The sequence below is a fragment of the Phaseolus vulgaris genome, chromosome 1, assembly GCF_000499845.2.
Source record: "Phaseolus vulgaris cultivar G19833 chromosome 1, P. vulgaris v2.0, whole genome shotgun sequence".
Classification (NCBI taxonomy): Eukaryota; Viridiplantae; Streptophyta; class Magnoliopsida; order Fabales; family Fabaceae; genus Phaseolus; species Phaseolus vulgaris.
The window spans coordinates 28,574,121-28,593,845 of record NC_023759.2 but is presented as its reverse complement, the minus strand read 5'-3'; the positions used below and the strand labels follow the sequence as shown (position 1 = coordinate 28,593,845).

Here is a 19,725-nt window from a genome sequence, read left to right as displayed (position 1 = left end):
CAAAGCTCTCTGGACACGGACCAGGAATATGTTGTATCAAGCTGGATTGTTTTGATATCTACAACCAACTTGAGGAGTGAGAATTACAAACCTAACAACCATTGTAATTAATATTTAATATCTCACTTTCCAATTAGCTTTGGTTCATTGTATCTTCGTAAATTGATATAGTTCAATTGCCCTCTTTGTGAACTGTACTCTATTAATTATCTTTAGGTATGTATAATGCAACTAAGTGTGTATTTAGCACTCAAGTCTAGAATATTCACTCAAAATCAGTCATCCCTTATTTTACCATTATCTCTTTCATCATATTTTCTTTCTTTTTCATTGTCCCTAAACAGAAAAATGAGAAAACAGAGCACAAATAGAGACAAGATTGAAAGAGAAAACATGCATATTATTCTAATCCTTGCAAATAGAATCGTACAAGCAAGTATCAACCTAAGAAAATTAGTATGAAGAAGAAAATACAAACACACAGGATTTGACAAAGAACGGTAGCCTAATAACCTGTAGTAACAATGTGCATTGAATAAATAACTTTCTGGTCAACAATTCCAAACATTTCGCAATACCTGCAAGGACATGGGCTGCTATAATTAAAACAAACAAACAAGGCTTTGTAAAGGAGACTACCAATGTTTGAGGATAATAAGCTTATCAGCTAAATGAAATGTTAGACATAACAAAGATTTGGAAGGGTCAATAATAGGAGCCATTCAGACCCAAAGAATCACAAACTCTTCAAAATACCGCCCAAATCAATCTTTACATATCGGTCTTAAAAGAATAACTCATTCCTTCTGAATGTAGAGCATTTCTCCAAATAATACAAATGTACATCTCAAATTTATGCAGAAACAGGAAAAAAATTGAAGAAATGTGCTTCAACTTGACGCATCAAGCTGAAGCTGAATGGTTAGGACTTTAACTGCATGAATAGTAGCATTATTTCATTCTTTCATATTTTTCTTGTTGGGGTTTATACTGGTAATTGCCAATTTTTAAAAATAAAGGTTCCAAGCAAGGTCAACATAAAAGACAGTAAAAGTTGTGAAAAATCAAATCATGTAAATTCTAGAAAAGCAATCGTTAGCCTTGTTACTTTCAAATCTTTATCCGAGATTGATTCTAATTAATTAACTAGTCTTTAAGAAAAATAATAAATTTAATGGCAGTTTTCTTCTATTAAGTTTGTATTTTATTTCATTAGTTAAGACTTCAAAGCCAAAACTAGCTAACCAGTCTAATAGGAAAATATTCCTCAAAATTATTAAGCACAAAGAAATATAATTACCGGATGGTGTCTTTTATACAAGGAGATCATCTTCAAGATAATTATACTCAAAAGTGAATTCAGTCTTGATTCTTTGACACCTGGATAACCACATCGACATACAGACAAGTTAGAACAAACAGAAGTGTAAAGTCAAACAATGTACAGTATTGTTCAGGTATTCACTAAAATTTTGACGGCAAATATCAATAATTATGCTTGCACAGCATACCATCCATGTTGCATCTCGTCATTTGTAATTTGGAAATCAAAGTACACATAAGTTCCCTGCTCATATTCATCAGTAGCAACTTTAGGCTCTTCATGCCGCTGAAACCAAGTGTTAAACTTTCTGTGGTATCTCCAAGACTGCTTCTTTAACTCCTTTGCAGCCAGATATTGTTGGTAAGTATTCTGCAGAAAAAATACATATAAGCTCACAAGGCAAAAAGACCCAATACTTAATCCCAGAAAGTTCAGATACCTGTTGATAATAAAACGCAAAGAATAGAGTATCAGTGCCAAATGGTTCCAGACCCACTCTCTCCCAAAAGGCGGGATTATTAACAATAGGTGACTGTACTTGAGGATAACTAGGAGGTGTAATTGTCGGATGTTTCTGCATTACCGAAGAAAATCCATCAATGAGCATATAATAGATTATCCAATGAACATGAGGATGATTATAACAAGCAATGCATACAGGTGTATAAGTCCTGGGACGTTCAGAGTCTTTGGGTAGGGGAATTTTGAAGTGGGCTGCCTCAAGCATTTGCAAATTATACAATTGATCACGCACTCCACCAGAACTAACACTGGATGCATTAAAACCATCACCAATTGCTCCATGTTCAGAACCATTTCTTCTACCAATGACACCAAGGTTGCCAGTAGGTTGATTGGATTGTAATGGTTGGCCAGGAGACAAATCAATATCTCTGGAAGTTTGAGCAGATTCTGGAAGAGAGGCAGACACTCCTACCTGCAGCATAAACAACAAATAGTCAACCTATATCATCATCAAATAATATATATATATATATATAGAATACATCAATCAAAATGCATATTTTGACATCTGCAAATCAGGGAAGTCCTACCATTTGTATTCTGCTCATATCTCATCACCTTAACTCATAAAAGCACTACAATAGAGCTGTTCAACTGGTTTTCAAATCAGATGGATGCTATCAAAGTAATAAATTTGTTTACATGAACTAGCAACTAAATGGGAGAAAAAAATATAAAGAACTTACATACATGCATGTGCTCTGTTCCTTCAAAATTAAAAAATACATTTACAAATTTTATATTTTACTTCTGCCTTAGAAAGAAATTGATCAGAACTACAAGTGCAATTTAATGTAGTAATTTCATTGACCTACCTAATGAAAAGACTAGGAAGACCAAACCCCAGGTTTTCCCCAGCTTATGATCCCAGATTTATTGAAGCATTACAAGCACGGCAAAGTAGGAGGTATTAATAAAAATTATATATGCTTCTTATATATTAGAGTAAGATATATCTTGAATATAAACAAATTAAGAATGAGGCAGCATACAGGAGAATCTACAGCATATGCTGATTTTGAATCATCTTCATTTATGAGATTCTTGCCAATCCCAGTGCTAGCAGTAGATTCAGTTATTGGCTCATCAGGAAAATTCTGATGTTGCTGCTGTTCTTCACTCTTGGAATTGCCAACATCTGCATAATATAAATAGTATATAATGTAATACTCTCATAATAACACCAACACTAGTATTAGGTTTTTTTATCTTAAATAATTATATTCTTATAATAGATGGGCTTGTATATTGAACAATATGTCATTTCAGTACTATTTTATATTTGATCCACAGTCCAAGTACACGGATATGTTATTCCCAATTTACTTGTTAAACTAACAACTCAGAGATATTTCTTTATTGGGAGCAGGGAGCTCATAAAATAGTCTCCTACAATAATATTCATTATGAAGGGAAAAATAGAGAATTATCACTGCTAAAAGTGGAATTTAAATCTAATTTAACATAACAAAACCAGTTTAGAAGATGAAGTTTGCACCCATTTATATACTAAAACTTAACCTTAGTGGGATCTTCAACACACCCCTTACACCGAGGATTTGTCATCTCAAGTGTGGAAATAGATATTTATGGATGGTATGATAGGAACTCAATAACAGGTGGCACAACAGTCCCAACAAATATTGCTAAGATAAGGTTTTTATATGCTCTGATACCATGATAAGAAAGTAGAATTTATATCTAACTCAATTTTGCAAAACTAATTTATAAGATGAGATTTGCATTCACTTATGTACTATAATTTAACATTATCTTGGGTTGATACGAGATCTCCAACAATCACCTTTTTCACCTTCATGATACAAATATTTATCGGGCATTAGTCATTTAAATCTTCCCTTTATTACATAATAGGAAATTCAGAAGTCAATAAAATGTGTTTGTTCAGTATTCATTGGAAAACAACCATAACTGAATAACATGGATTGGGAACTATCTATGGGAACCCATATATAAAATCATACTATTCCAATCACTCATTGAGCCCATAAAGGAAAGGAAGAAAGTATTCCAATTTAAAAGGAGAAAATTTATTCAGCAAAACACAATAACATAAGGCTATTAACAAACAACACATGCCTGAATCTTTAGAAACACCTGGCATCAGTGACTGTTGACTAGAGGGGGAATGGACAGAATTGGGTGGCTGCTGTAGTGATGCAGAAGAAATACCGCTGAGACTTGTGGACTGGACCCCAAGTCCAATACCAGATTGAGAAGAAACAGATGAGCCATGAGAGTTAAACTGCATACATTGCACTATGTCATAAAATATATTTTTCTGATGTAGAAGAAATTATGTCATAAAAGGAGTTAGTTAAATATTATCATTTAACAGAAAAATAAGCTCTTAATCAGAAAAAGTTCATTCATAAAGAAGAGTACATATGGAAGGAAAATTGAAAATGAAAACAAAAGCTTCAAGAAATACACCATTAACAACATTTTAAAATGTGAATTAACAGTATGCCATATTTAATTACTGATACTTATACCACATTAAGAAAACAGAAAAGAAAACTTTGTATTGAATATCATAGTTTTTACAAGTGCTGAGGCAAATACATATAAACTACAGAAGCTCACTTAACTGACGAAATCAGTTATAAGTTATAACAGCTGACTAACAAGCCTCCAGTGACAACTGACAAACGGAAAACGACAGCAGTCTAGCTAATCAGACTACAACTGATCAAACAAGTAATTCACTCAGACCACACAATCTAACTCGCATCAGTATGGAAATTTTCAATTCTACTTGATACTACAAGATGAAATGTGAGGTGATTTAGGATGATCCATGAATTCATATGCTACCCTGAGTACAAAACATTAATTGCTTTAATTTCTATTGTGGGCAAAGCAAGCACAGAAGTCCTTAATTTTTCCTTTCTATGAATAGGATTCACATTTCAGTAATACACTCATAACCAGACAAATTATGAGGCACTAAATTATGACTAACAAAAAGAAACATGAATTTTCTTCCCTTTTTCCCCCCAATAACTTTCTCCATCACTTTGAACTGAAAAAAAATTAAAAATAGAAGTCCAATTCAGCTTGGAATAATATCAAGAGGACCAAAGCTTCTGTAGTAAAGAACCAAAGTAAAAATCAACAATAAAGTAGCATTAGAAGAACACGCATGTTTAGGCTAGATACCTCAATTTTTTTGTACCATAATGAACCTTCCAAGAAAAGATAAACCTTCAAGCAAAGAAAAGACAAATGTGATATACAAGAAGTACCTGTTGCAAAAGGGGGTTTTGCTGCTGGGCAGAAAACTGCTTATGGTTTCCCCCAACAAGAGAAGGCATATTAAGAAGGGTACTGTGCCCTTGTTGCACTTGCTGATACTTCTGCAAAAACTTTTCCCTTTGATCAGGAGCTATTTCAGTTCTTCCCCGAAGCTGGCCCTGAAGAAGTATAGATTAAACAAGTCTCTTCAGTGATAACAATTTTACATATATACAATAACAGGACCAGGATGATACTTCCATTCAACCTAGCAATAACAAGAGTGACTGAAGCATTTGTAGTGGACTGACTACTACTTGAAAGTAGTTATATAACTGTGCACCCATGTAATAATTTTACATGTAAATGGATTCACGCACATAAACATAGCAAAAACATATATATCATATTAGTGGAAGATTGTCAGAGGTATTAATCAAGCATTTAAGGTCTTAAATGAAATGCCATTAACACAAGAGATCAGGAATGACCTTTTGATCCAGACAATACTATATAAAATAGCTCTGGTGATCACCAATCCCAGGCATGATAAATCAAACGCCCAATGTATATATAAATGTTAGGAACATTGTATGGTTGAATAGTTCTAAAGCAATAAATACTCTGTAGTTTTCAACAGATGTAAGAATTAAGGTCGATATGAATGTGGCCACTAACAATGTAACTTAGGTTACTCTATGAAATTATGATGAATGGGTACCATATCACAGAATTTCATAAAATAGGATTCTAGATTTCAACACACGTGTTAGATTTTAGCTTTGATTTGAATTCAAAAGCTGATATCCTTGCATACTATTTCCGGGAACAAACTAATCAACAGCCATTAGTATTACAATCTAATTGCAAGTAATATGTTAATATACATAAATGAACTCCATACTTTGAAACCACATACACAAACTCCACACTTTAAAACCACATATACAAACATCCTTGCATACAGTTTCCAGGAACAAACTAATCAACAGCCATTAGTACAACAATCTAATTGCAAGTAATATTTTAATATACATAAATGAACTCCATACTTTGAAACCACATACACAAACTCCACACTTTAAAATCATATATACAAACTCCATACTCTAAAACCACATATACAAACTCCACACTCGCAACCAGTACAGATGTCTTCATATAAATTACAATTAAAAACAGCAACAGAAAATGTAATTTTTGGAGGGTCTAACTAACCAATAATAGTTCACACTTCAGATTCCACAAAAATTAACATGGTGGAAAACTAAATACCAAAGCAAAAGAAAATTACGGACAGAAAACTTACAGCATCATTCTGATTCTGAAAGGGACTTCCAGGTCTCCATTGCATGCCAGGAACAACAGAAGGGGAGAAAACTCTCCCAGATACAGCTCCAGTGTCATTAACAGTACTAGCGTCAACTGAAACAGTTCCATCATTAGCCTTTGCAGCCTGAGGCAAGATCAATCTATTACTTAGTGGGGATACAAGAGGCTGCACCATCGCACTACTTCCAAGTCTATCATCAGCGGCCAACATGTTCCTTTTAGCTATTTCAGAGGCTGAAGGGACTGATCCAAGGGCCCCATTGCTAGGAACCATGTTTGCAGAACCAAGAGGGATGCTGGCTGTTGCTTGATTTGATAGGGAGTTTCTTCCCCTCAAAAGTGTTGCATCAGAAAGCGATGGAGACGGTCTCCGGCTAGGGAAGCTATTAATGTCTTCCTCCTTTGTAGAGGTAGACTGATTTACAGAAGATGAATTGGTAACATTACTACTCTCCAAGACATTCCGCACCGAATTTGAGCTAGGTATGGCTGCAACAGCAGGTGGACTAGATAGGGTATGACTAGAAACATTCACAGAAATTGGAGAAGTGAGGTTGCCAGTAGGAGTTGAAGTAGCAGAACTAATTCCACCACTTTTAGGAGGTGGAGTTTTGGCAACATTGTCAGAATTGCTATCCTGGGATGCTGTGTCATCAGCTTGCTCCTGGACAGATGTATCCTGGTGATTAGAAATAATAGCTTCCTGGATTGGGAATTAACAATAATGTTTATCAATTTAAATGACAACTTATGAGAATGCAGTATTTATACCCACCCGTAACTAGTCAAGTAAAATAGTGATTACATGGACTTACTGAAACTCTAGTCATGATCCCATTGCTTACAATTAATATTTGCAATTAAGTATTACGAGATGCTTCATCAGAATTTGCATAATTTTGGCTATCAAGTTTTAAATGTAAGATTTATATTGTAAAATTTGGGTTAAAATAACTACTTTTTGAGTGTTTTCTTCATGTTGTAAGTGTATAAATCCTTTACATTGTGACCTGTAAGTTAATTATTATTATTATTTTGCAACACCATTTTTAAAAGTAAGATTTATATCATAAAAATTGGGTTCAAATAACTACTTTTTGAGTGTTTTCTTCATGTTGTAAGTGTATAAATCCTTTACATTGTATCCTGTAAGTTAATTATAATTATTAGCATTGTGCAACACCATCTTGCAAAACAGTACTGCTTCCAATATGCTTCGGAATTTAATCTCTTTACCAACTAATTGTAGCAAAGGAATTGATTGCTCATATCACTATTTATCATCACTGCAAACCATCAAATAACAATTGGTCGAGGGATGTAAAAGCAACTTCATTTACACAATGAAATATCTAGCAGGAGCATCCAAGCAGAGTAAATAAACTAAATAAAAGCAAGAGCAACACAGAATATTCTGAAACAACATCCCAAGATTTCAATTTTCAATAGACTCCAGAGAAATATTTTCATATTGTAGAAACAAAAAATACATACAGATGTTTGTGATGCAGATGCTGACGCTGATTGTGATGTTGATACTACTGAAGAATTTTTCACGCCAAGACTAGGTGCCACCTGAAAATATATATAAATTAGGATTCCACAAAGAATAATTATAATTATTCTAATATGTTAGCATGAAGGAAATGTAAGCATAAAACACGAATTTCAAATATAGGAAGCCTAGAACCAATATGCACAACATAAATAACAATAAAAAAATAAAAGAGAAGAAATGGCCATTACTGCCATAGGATCCTAATACTTTTGGGTTTGGGGAAGGTATGATGCGTGGACTTATTTCCATGTGTAGAACCCACAATATTCATTAAGTTATTTTCAGATACAATATAGTAGCATCAGAAAATAGACAATCTAATATATATAATTCAAGGGTGAAATGCTTACATGCCAAAATTAATTGATATACGCCAATCACATAAAACAAATCTACAACATACACATCCAATTGTATTTGTATGTATGTTTGCAACCAAGGCAAGAATGATTAAACAGACACCTTTACCTTAGAAAGAGCGGTGGGAATTGTAACAAGTTCTTCTAGGGTGTCCACCTTGTCTAAAGGTAATGAACTGTACAGTTCATCAACATCACTAAATTCATCAAAATCCTCCTGCAGAAGAAAATGAAAATTAGAAAAAAGAAAGACACAAAACTAGAAAGAAAACATAAATTTTGTGCAGACTCAAGCATTAGGCAATGTTTGAATGGAAATGAAGGTAGGGAATTTTTTATTTTAATAAAGACTAAAACTGTTTACACAGAATTTATATAATAAATGAATAAGGAATTATTGGAAGGTTATGTGACATCCTCTCATTTTGTTAATCTAATCTCATTCTGATTTTTTAAACAAGGGGAATGTTTAGTTAAAGAAAAAAATTATCCCTCTTCCTCCAAACACACCCTTACACTAGTTTTAAACCAAAGATTTTGAAAGCCTAAATCTGGGTGAGAGAGAAACGCACTTCCTTAGAAATTGTCCCTCGTTCAGAACTGCAGTGATGGAGAGAGCGGCATGGCTCTAATTTGGTCTCTCCATAATGGAGAGAAGGGATCATATTTTGTTCTAACAGCCAAAAATATGCTTACTGGTTTTTTTCTAATAGAATTATGTTTTAAAAAGGTCAATAAACATAATTCTATTTCCTTTCTTCTTTCATTTTATCCAATCAAAAAAGTGGAGAGAACTAAACTTTTCCTTCTCTTCATTTTCTTCCCATATTTCCTAATCCAAAGAGCCTAAAAACCTACTTATTTTCTCTTTTCATCTAATTCTTCCTTCCCTGTTGCTTCTCAAAACCAAACAAAAGGGATTCCCAAGAATACAATATGGGAAACAGAAAATTTTAGGAAATAAGAGCTTCATTAAGGTTTGTTTTTCCAAGCATCGTAGGTACTTGGCATAACTAGGTTGAATGTGTCTTGGGAAATAGTAGCATCTTACTTGCTCTCTTGTAAATTGATTTAGCTTTACTTATCTTCATACCAATCTTGAATAAATTTATGAAGCACTTATACTTCAATTTGCTTCGTGTATCCATGTCCAATATGTATCCAACACTGATACTCTAGGATACTTGTATCTAAACTTACGAAGCACCAATCTTTTACTTGTTTCACGCACATACCAAGACTTTTGGAAGTGTCCAAGCTTTTAAAGCACTTATAGCCAATAAAACTACAAGAAAGATATAAGTATACGTAATATAAAAACATATAACATTGTTTATTCATAAACCAAAGAGAAAATTGTTCTCTATTAATTATTTTAAAAAGTAATAAAATTGATAGTTATTCCTATACATAAATAATAGAAAGTAATTTTTGTTTAAGAAATGTGATTTATGTTTCAATTTGCACAATTGTAGTTATATATTTATATTTATTATGTTTTATGAATTTGTATACATTTTTAACCATGTATCTTACACGTACCATATTCTGTTATTATTAGAAGAACCATATCATCGTATCGGATATGCATAGTATCCACGTATCACATTCGTGCATTATATTTATAGATATAAATAGACCATTATGTTGGGTTACACTTAAGGTATCCAATACACATATTACATTTGTGCATTATATTAAAATAATACTCGAGCTCAGAAGGTATGACTGTGTTAGCACATGTGCCTAATATTATTGTAGTCGGTGATGATTGGAAGGAACAAGTCTTGAGACAAATTCTAGCAAAGGGAGTCGAGCTAAAAACTCTTAACAGGCTAAAGTATATTCTAGAAATTGAAGTGTCTCACTCTAAGAAGGTATTTTCATATCTCAACAGAAAATGTGTCACAAATTTGCTCCAAGAGACAGGTAAGACAGCTCGTAAACCTATAAGTAACTCCATACAATCAAACCTCAATTGAGTAATGCAGATGATATTGTAGTGGCTAAGATATTATAGCGTCTTGTTATATTAATCTATATATCTCAGAAGGTCAGGTAGTGTATTCATTGAAAGTTTTGTTAGTCAATTTATTCACTGCTTGACACATTCACTTACAAGCCACTCATAGAATTCTACAGTATCTTAAAAGAACGATAGAAAAGAGGAATTTATATAGAAAAGGAAGGGGAGTGCAATTCTTAAAGCTACATTGATGCTCACTATGCAGGGATAGTGACTAAAAGGAGGTCCACTACTGGACATTGCACTATTTTTGGAGGAAATTTAGTAACTTGGAGGAGTAAAAAATAGAATATTTTTTTCCCAGTACCCTAGATGATTGGTATATCCTAGGTTCAATGCATAAAAAGAAGTAGTAGTATCTTAATTGCTCTCTTCTAAATTGATTTAGCATTAACTATCAATAATACTCTTGAATATAAAATAGACAATTCTGACAGGTGGAAAATACATATACACAGGTCTGGTAGAAAGATCAACAACATTCACTCAAGTGTTCAATTTATAAAGCAGAACAATTTGTAAAAGACAAACCTGATTACGCTCAACATAGTCATCCAAGAAATCTTTAACATCATTAACCTGCTCAGGACTTAATTCATCATTATCTAGTAGCCTCAAAATGAATTCACATTTTTTTATATGAGCCTTGTGCCGAGTAATTGATGTCTCTAGATGTGTCTGGGAAACAAAATTAACATGTCAATGGCCACGGGAAAGGCAAACTGTCATTTCAACAAAATATACATCCAATATTTCATACCAATCTGGGTGGCCTGCTCTTTCCTTTCTTAACAGAAAGCCCTTCAAGCTCTGCTTCAAAGTTATCAATCTGGGATTCTAACTCTCCAACCTGCTCAATATTTAAAATAACATGAAAATTTGCAAATGATGAGACAAACAAGTATGTAAGTGAAATCAATATGTATTCATCTTAATAATATATTATCAAAGAGATATTCCAATGAACATCACGAGGAAGGCAGACACTAGACTAGCATAAACAGAATTCTAAAAGAAGAAAATCTGAAGAACCAACAATAACTTAGATATTGCCAATAGTGAAAAGGTCTCAACAGTCAACCAGCATATTACCATTTGCCAATAAACAAACACTAGACAGAAAGCAAATGAGGCTAACCATTTTCCTGAGTAAGCACTTTGGACAAGAGCTACAAGCACATGCATTAGCCATATTGAACACATAAAAAAAAATAAAAGTTCTTCAAAGGAATTGGTTTCATACCACATTGTTCAACCAATCCCTTGTCTCTGATTTAGCCTTCTCTCTAGGATCCTATTAGAAGACAGTGACATAACAAATTACTCAGCCCAAATTGACATAAGCACAATAAAAAAACACCAAGAAAAAACCCAAAAAGGAGTCAAATTACAACAAATAAAAAGGTAATATTTCCCAGGAAAGAGACTCACAGTCTTAGGCTGCTGACCCAAACCTTCTTTAGAAAATGCTTTGGTCTTTGTTTCCTTCTCACATATCTTAAATCTTTCCATTTCTCGTTCAATTAGCTTGCGTGCATCCACCAAAGCTTGCTCATATGAGGCACTAACCTATGTCAAGATGTCACAAGAGAAAGCATTGTCAAACTCAAAGCCGTGTAGCTAAATTTCAACATTCAATATTTAAAATGTGATACACCCCGTGTCCCCATCAAACATGACAAACCAAGGAGCACTACCATCTAACCAGGAACATTCAATATTTAAAATGTCAACACGATCCACACAGCTCATGTTCAAGCTAAAATGATGTAGCGTGACTTCTGAATCCTTGCCATAGATTGTAACTTCCCTGGAAACACATTTATTAACAAGTGCATATTTGGTTTAACTTATTTCAAGAAAACAACAATTTATCCCTGGAGAGCTTTAGAAAAAAGTTTTTTATTAATTATCTGTTCCAAACATGCTACAATCGAAGGCTAACCGCAAAATTCACACGACATTTACCAACCAGAATTCCAAGTACTGAAAATGTGTGTTTTGAATTAGTGAATTCGAAAATAGCTTATAATCTCAATCTTAATCAGAGAGCTTCTTCTCGGATTTTCCCTAAAAGTAAATTAAAAGCATACATACATCAATATTATCGTCTTGTGTACCTAAATATAGCTACCAAATAAGTAAAATATCCACCCACAATTCCCCGTGCTGGATAAATTAATTAATTTTTTTTTAAAAAAAAAATACCTTCTTGTCCTTGATCTCACTGGACTGAATCCACGTTTTTATTTGGTCTCTGTACCTCTGGAGCTTCTTAATCTCCTTCTTGAGGTCTGCTTCAAATTTCTCCTTCTGGTTAGCATTGTCCGTGTCGTAAACCTATTCCCAAACGAAACCCGTCATTTTGTTCAGAAACAGTGTAATTGGAAAAAGGAACAGCAAAAAATGTGAGAGAAGCGAATGAAGCACCTTGTTCCAGATGCTATCGAAGACTTCAACACCTTCCTGGACCTTCTTCAGAACACGATCTATCTCTCCCTGGAGCTTTCGACTTGCACCCATTGATCACGCTCTCACTTCTCCCAATGCCAGAGTGGTGGTCCAATAGCGACTAACCAATTGCTCTTCGATTCGGGCTTTAGGGTTTGTTTCTGCACTCCCTTACTTGCTTGCTCGCTTGCTCGCTTACTCAGAGGACGCGGAGATTCTACCACGGCATCACTCTCTTTGTCGTTTCATATATAAACTCCAATTTTTTGGATTGGTATTAAAGGAGGTTCATACTTTTTTAAAACGAAGATTAATTAAATAAATATTAATGACTAATTTTTGGGATCTAGGCTATACATGTGTTTTTTTTTTCGTTGCGGATCATGTATTTTTTTTTTACCATAAAATCTATTAAATATTTTTATATTTTTACTCCTTTAGTTATTTTTTTGTTCAGTGTGGTCCATTAACTTTTAAAAAGTTTAGTTTGATGCGTTAAATTTGTAAATTGGTTTATTTTGCTCTGTATTGTAATAGATTAACTTGTGACCAGGGTATAGTGAAATATATCCAAATTGTGATTTAGTTTATTTTGCAAGTATTTGGGTAATATCTGTATTATGTAGAATGAGGGAGAATATATGTTAACGGTGCAGCATGGAGTTAATTTTGTGAAAAAAGGGTAACATTTTTGTTGTTGGTTCCTTCTAAAAGTAATATAGGCACATATGTGACTATTGGCATGAATTATTAAGGTTTAAACCTAATTATACCATTAAGTTATCACGAGAGCCTTACCAAGGTGATGATTAGAGTTTAAAGCATTTTAGGATGTGTTTAAGCCTATCCTTCATAGAGTTTATATTTATTTGGACGCATGTAAACTGATTTTTTTAATGCAAACTATTTATTGGTTTGGATAGTTATTTCAGTAAAGGGCATTAGAAGGGCTATATTTAATACAGTTATCTGAATCATCATATATGTTACCTACAACATTTTCTTGTGATTTAAGGAGAGAGAAAAACTTTTGGAAAGTGATTCATAGAACTTTGATGAATGACTTACGAGGTACAACAAAGTTTTGTACAATCAATGAGATCTATTAAATGTAAGTTTTGTCTAATGTGCTTAAGATTTTTAAATAGGTTTTATTTGGTCTCTTCATTTTTTTAAGTAAATCTGGAATGGTACTTCTGTTTGTAATGTGATTAAATTTTATCCTTTCTACTTATAATGTTTCCTTATTTGTAATAAGATTACATTATTTTGCTAATTATTTAGTTTGATTCTTAAGATTGACCAAATATAATTATAATAAATTCATTGTTTTAATTGAGATTCATCTAATTAGGTTTATTTGAGTCTTAACTTTTATTTATGATAATTTTGTGTTTTTAGTTAAAGTAGACGATCTAACTAGACAGTTTAGTGGATGCATGCATGCACTAGACAAATAGGAGTGTATGACTAGACGATTTGAAGGAAACGTTTATCACTATGAATGAATTGAATCACGTGAAAGTTCAAATTGCTTCTCTGAATCAAAATGGTAAACGAAACCTAAGGAGAAAAATGAGAAAATTGAATCTATAATCTGAAACAAAATTGGAAGCAAATTATTCCTGAAGATACAAAGAAACAGAGTTCGCGATTAAATAGAAAACAAAATTCGAGATTTTTGAAAAGTTGAAAAATTGTGAACAAAATCTAAACCAAGTATTTTTCTAAGATCCTTCCAGCAAAAAAAAAAATCCTATAAAAAGATACAAGCTTCAAGGAAAAATCATCAAGCTTCAAGGTTTGACTATGGCATTCTAAAATTTAAGCATTAGGATTTTCTTAGTTTTCTTTATTCTCTTCTTTGTAATTCATTCATTTTGTCTCCGCATGGAAGGCTAAACTCCTTTGGGTTCATTCTCTTGTGATTTCACAATGAATTTTGAGGTTTCTGTTCAATAAATTTTTATTCTTAAATTCTCTGTAGTAGATTATGTTTTATTGTTGGTCTTTCTAAAATATGATTTCTATCAAAAGAATTCTACTTTTGAACACTTGTTAAGAATTCAATTATTTCTCTTAATTGGAGTTCTTGCCCAATTCGTTTAGTCTTAATCAATCTTTTTTTTTCTTAATTTGAGAGTTAAACGATAAACATCTCACAAGTAGAGGCTTGGAACAAGTGAGATTCTAAATATATTAGTGGACACTTGTTTTGATGACAAAATTATGTTAAAAGAGACAAAATTTGTTTAATGGTTGTTTGATTAAGCTTGACATTGTGTGGGAATTGAAAGAGTGAAAATCTTAAGATAATCAATGAAGAATTCATTGTCGAATAAACTAGAGAGTCAACTTGCATTTTTTCATTGTTTATAATCTATACTTTATTTTTTTGCATAACAATTTCAACCCTTTTTTTATTTTCATTGTTATTTCTAATAACCCTTTTGACTACAGATAAGTTTTGAATACTGATTTAACTGGATTTATTATTGGATTCGTCAGGAGACAACTTGAGGTTATTGACCACAATTATATTATCATCTCTTTTTATGTTAGATGGTCTAGAATTGCATTAGATAATCTATGATGAATATCATTTTAAATTGACAACAAAATGACAATTATCACCCACTTATATAATAACTTTAGAAAGAATCATCCTAGATTGAGACTAAAACTAATATGTTGCATAAGGTTCGTTGATCTAGCACAGTAGAAACACACATGTCCATTGATTCATTTTTCACATGAAGAAAATTATGAGTTCCAAAAGACCAAACTAAAGCGCAAATTGAGATATTGAAATGCATATAGTCAAATGAAAAGACAATTTTTGAAACTGAAAAGTAAACAAATTATGTTTTTTCTATGCATTCTTAGAGCGCATATAATATATATATATATGCTAAAAAATATGAAATAAAGATGAACCTAAATGCAGACTCTAATTAGATCTATAAGCTCAATTACAAAAGTTCAAGGAAAAATAAATAATTATGGGTTTCTTTATAAAAAAATCAACAAATTTTTCTCAACTTCTAAAAATCGTAAAAATAATAGAGAACTTGAAATCTAGCAAACCATATGTCAAGTTCAAAGCCAGTAAATGTAGAATCCAATACAACTAGAATCAACCCAAAATAATAACAACAAAGAAACTTATATGTTGAAAACGTCACATTAGTTGAAAATACAAAACTAGAGAAAATATGTACATTATCCAATTTATTACTACTAAAAGGAAATAAGTTAAAAATTGGAAATAAAGCATATGGAATTAGCTTTCAATGTACAATAAAGTTATAAATGTGTGCACAAAATATATGTTATCAAGTCATTCTTGGCTGATAGAGTATTCTTTGGAACATGATCATTTCTAGCTAAAATCGATTATTCTTTGGAACACAACCACTGGCTCAACACAAGTATACTTTGGACACATGTTACTCTTGGCTAAACACATAGTATTTTTTGAAGACATTCATTCCTAGTTAAACACAAGTATTCTTTGGACTCAACCACTCCTGGTTAAACAAATTTTTTTACACAAAGGTTGTGATCTAAAAGACCACAATTTCGCTAACTAATAGAGGAATGAAGTCCTAAGACAAATACAAAATGATAAGCACTCTTTTATGTTACTATGAACACAAACCGTGTTCTTGCTCACATAGTAAAGTTAAAGGATTACTAAAGCTTATAATAGCTTTGAGAGCTTTTTTGCAAGCATCATCGTTAACCTTTTTTCTTCATAAAATCTTTTTTTATAACAAATTTGATAAGAAAAGAGTCGTTGCAAATCCTTTATGAGTTGTTGTGGGGTTTTGTGCAGTTCTTATTTTTTTTTATCTTGCATATATTCATGCTCAAACATGTAAACCTATTAAATGCATTTCTAACATTAAATGTGTGTGGTTTCCTTACACAACTTTCTGATTCACGACATCGCTTATCAAATCTAGGCAAACAACTTATTTCCATCTTTGAGTAAAGCATAGGTCTGACATAACTACTTGACTTTGTAAGACAGTCATTTTGTCTTTTCAAAAAGTTAATTTTGTGAAACATCTTTAGACACATTTTTCAAGAAACCTTGGTGTTGACACTTCAATGCGAGATCTTCTTGTAAAAGACGAAAATATGAGCATTCCCCAACAAGCATACAATAAATACTTATAAGTCGTTGACATGTACTATTAATGCTTAGACTATGATTCAACTTTGTTTATCCTAATAAAATCTTATCAGATGAAACAATCATATAAAGTTTATCAGATAAAGTATATAAGCAAAGTGTTTGTATCTATTCGACAAAGATGTTATTAAGAAATAAACTTTAAGCCTAGCTCAACCATATAAAATCGGTTTATAAGGTGAGGTTTAAACCCACTTATATACTATGAAATGTCCTTATCTCTAGTTGATGTGAGGTCTACAATACACCCTCATGCTGAGACATGTCAACTCGTGTGTGAGACTATATATATGGGTGATCTAATAGCGGTCCGATATTAAGGTTTTTCACACTGGCTACTAAGACATTAATGTTTAGCTGGCGTTCTTATTGAACAACAAAGGAAATATTTTTAGCTATGGGTGGAATTGGTTCCATAAGAAAAACTTGAGCTTTGACATTATTATATTGATCATTAAGACCCCAAATAATTTGCATTGCTTAGTTCTCTTAGTTTCTTTGATCTATAGTAGAAAAACTTTGCAAAACATTTATTTTGACATGGTTTGTACCGTCCCGTCCCCGGACATTAACCAAAGGATAGAGTCAACGCATGGTGGGACCCTTCAAGGGACCCAAGGAAGAAAGTCAACAGATTGACCGTTTGAGTCACCGCCTCGCTAAGGCATCGCCCAAGAAAGGCATCGCCTTGCTAAGGCATCGCCTAAGAAAGGCGTCGCCAAGACAAAACACCAAGCTAAGACATCGCAAGGAGGCTTCGGGCCTCGATAGTTCAGAACAGTGACAAAGAGAAGAGAAAGGTGGCCTCAGGGCCATAAGTTCTAGCACCAATAGGGGGTAACCTGACTCGTGAAGTATCCACGCCACTGCTGGGAGACCCTGGGACAGATACGACCCATGAAAGGGCCACGACCAGGGGAGAACCACGTGCATGGTACGAGAGAAAGGTAGATACACCCCCAGGGCGAGTGACTCGAGTCTGGGGCGCATGAGTTGGCGCCCAGAAAGTCACCCCATGCGCCAGATGCACTTCAAGGAAGGAGGACTCACACAAGGGATTAACCCTAAGTTGGGTTACAGCGCTGTGAGGCCCTCCGCACAGAATAACGATCAAGTCAGAAGGACACGTGGCAATTAGCACGTGCTCATTAAATGTTTCAGTGAAAGTTTGCCAAGGAACGCGCTAATTCAGTTAAGATTCGAACGTTCCAAGGAACATTTTTATACGCTTTCAATGCGCTTCAACGCGCTTTAAATATAGAAGGTATATAAAAAGGGGCCTTGGGTCATTTGGTGGGGGATCCGAGTTTTGACCTAATTCTCGCAGTTTACACAGAACACAAACCCTAGTTGCTTTTGCTGCGCACCCACTGTGAGCACAAGACAATTAGGGCAACCCAGTTTTAGTATTCTAGCACAGTTATTTTCGACCACCTTTAGAGGGTGTGTCACCTTTAATGTTTCTCGCTAGCTGACTTGATCGTCGGAGTGCAAATGGCCGCGAGGGCGCCCCTTTGTTCACTTCTTTTCAGGTATCACAGACGGAGCATAACGAAGGTACCCTAGCTCACGAGGACAAGTCACGCGCAAAGACGATCCCGGTCAACCGGCGGGAACATTTGGCGCCCACCATGGGGCCCGATATAAAACATCAGTCCCACTACACAAGTTTTTCAGTTCCAGTTCTCAAAGCCCAGATAAGTTAAGAAGGTTTCCAGAAAGTCACGAAGATGAGACCTGCGCGCTCTAGGAGTGAAGAGATGACCATGCAACAACTAACGGGCATGATGCAAGGGCTACAGGAAGCAATGGCAGCATCGAAAGTAGAGCAAGAGCGCATGCAGGCAGATCTCGCAGCTTCTTAGGCGAGGAACGATGAGCTCCACCGTGCCAACGAGGAGTTACGCCGGGGATGGCACGATGTAGACGAGCCTGAGACTGCCTCCCCACCTAGAGAATTCACTACACCATTCTCACAAGCGATCCTAGAGACAACAATCCCCAACACGTTCACGGGGCCCAAGGTAACCTTCATAGGGATGGAGGATCCTGAGGCGCACCTCACTGCGTTCCACACACATGAAGATGAAGTTACCAGACCTTAGCGGCGAGGTGATAGTCATCAAGTCAGATCAAGAAGAAGCCCGAAAGTGCTATGAGAAAAGTTTAAAAACAAAGAGAGGCATAGTCATGGTGATTAAGCGACCACCTGTCTCAGATTCACCTACAGAATCAGAATCATTGGGAGAGGCGACGCCCGCAGAGTCCACGCCAGTCGAAGCCACTTCAGGGGCGACGCCTATAGAAGACGCACATACGGAAGGAAAAAACGACGAGGCCTCGCCGATGGAAGGAGCACACGGGAAGGCCACGCCCGCAGATGAAGTACCAAGGATTGTATGGGCTTACCACACCACACCTCAATCCTCCACCATGGAGACGCCCTTCGGCTTAGTATATGGATCGAACGCCACGGTCCCAGTGGAGATCCGCGAGAGCTCGCCCCGTTTCCTGGGTTTCGTGGCGAAAGAGTCGAACGAAGAAAGGAGGGTGAACCTGGACCTGACAGATGAAGCTAGAGAAGAAGCGAAAATCAAGGCTGAGGCCGTGAAGAGAATAGTGGAGCGTCAGTACAGCTCCAAGGTGGAGTTGCGACAGTTCCAAGTTGGTGATCTGGTCATGGAGAAGGCC

At 34.6% G+C, this 19,725-nt stretch overlaps 1 protein-coding gene across 2 annotated transcripts; it reads right to left on the bottom strand.

Moving 5' to 3' along the window:
* Nucleotides 1–379: 379 nt before the first annotated feature.
* LOC137813842 (uncharacterized) lies at nt 380–13,163 on the bottom strand. Of its 2 annotated transcripts, none has more exons than XM_068616285.1 (17): nt 12,813–13,163; nt 12,591–12,722; nt 11,814–11,951; nt 11,626–11,676; nt 11,143–11,232; nt 10,914–11,060; nt 8,466–8,573; nt 7,934–8,014; nt 6,417–7,103; nt 5,119–5,286; nt 3,950–4,115; nt 2,842–2,987; nt 1,983–2,261; nt 1,764–1,898; nt 1,512–1,693; nt 1,301–1,380; nt 380–578 (listed from the first exon to the last, which is right to left on the bottom strand). In XM_068616285.1, exons 1-16 carry the CDS (start codon nt 12,903–12,905, stop codon nt 1,314–1,316), a joined length of 2,670 nt encoding a protein of 889 aa, XP_068472386.1. In that variant the 5' UTR covers nt 12,906–13,163; the 3' UTR covers nt 380–578; nt 1,301–1,313. The 2 variants fall into 2 exon arrangements, with proteins under 2 accessions (XP_068472386.1, XP_068472385.1); XM_068616284.1 differs by having other exon boundaries at nt 6,417–7,142; nt 12,813–13,125.
* Nucleotides 13,164–19,725: the final 6,562 nt, after the last annotated feature.

Coding starts and splice junctions, on each gene's coding strand:
- LOC137813842 (XM_068616284.1), bottom strand. CDS start 12,905: ATGGGTGCAAGTCGAAAGCTCCAGGGAGAGATAGATCGTGTTCTGAAG. Junction 1,694..1,763: donor TTGCGTTTTATTATCAACAG/GTATCTGAACTT, acceptor TTTTTTCTGCAG/AATACTTACCAACAATATCT. Junction 1,381..1,511: donor GACGAGATGCAACATGGATG/GTATGCTGTGCA, acceptor GTGGTTATCCAG/GTGTCAAAGAATCAAGACTG.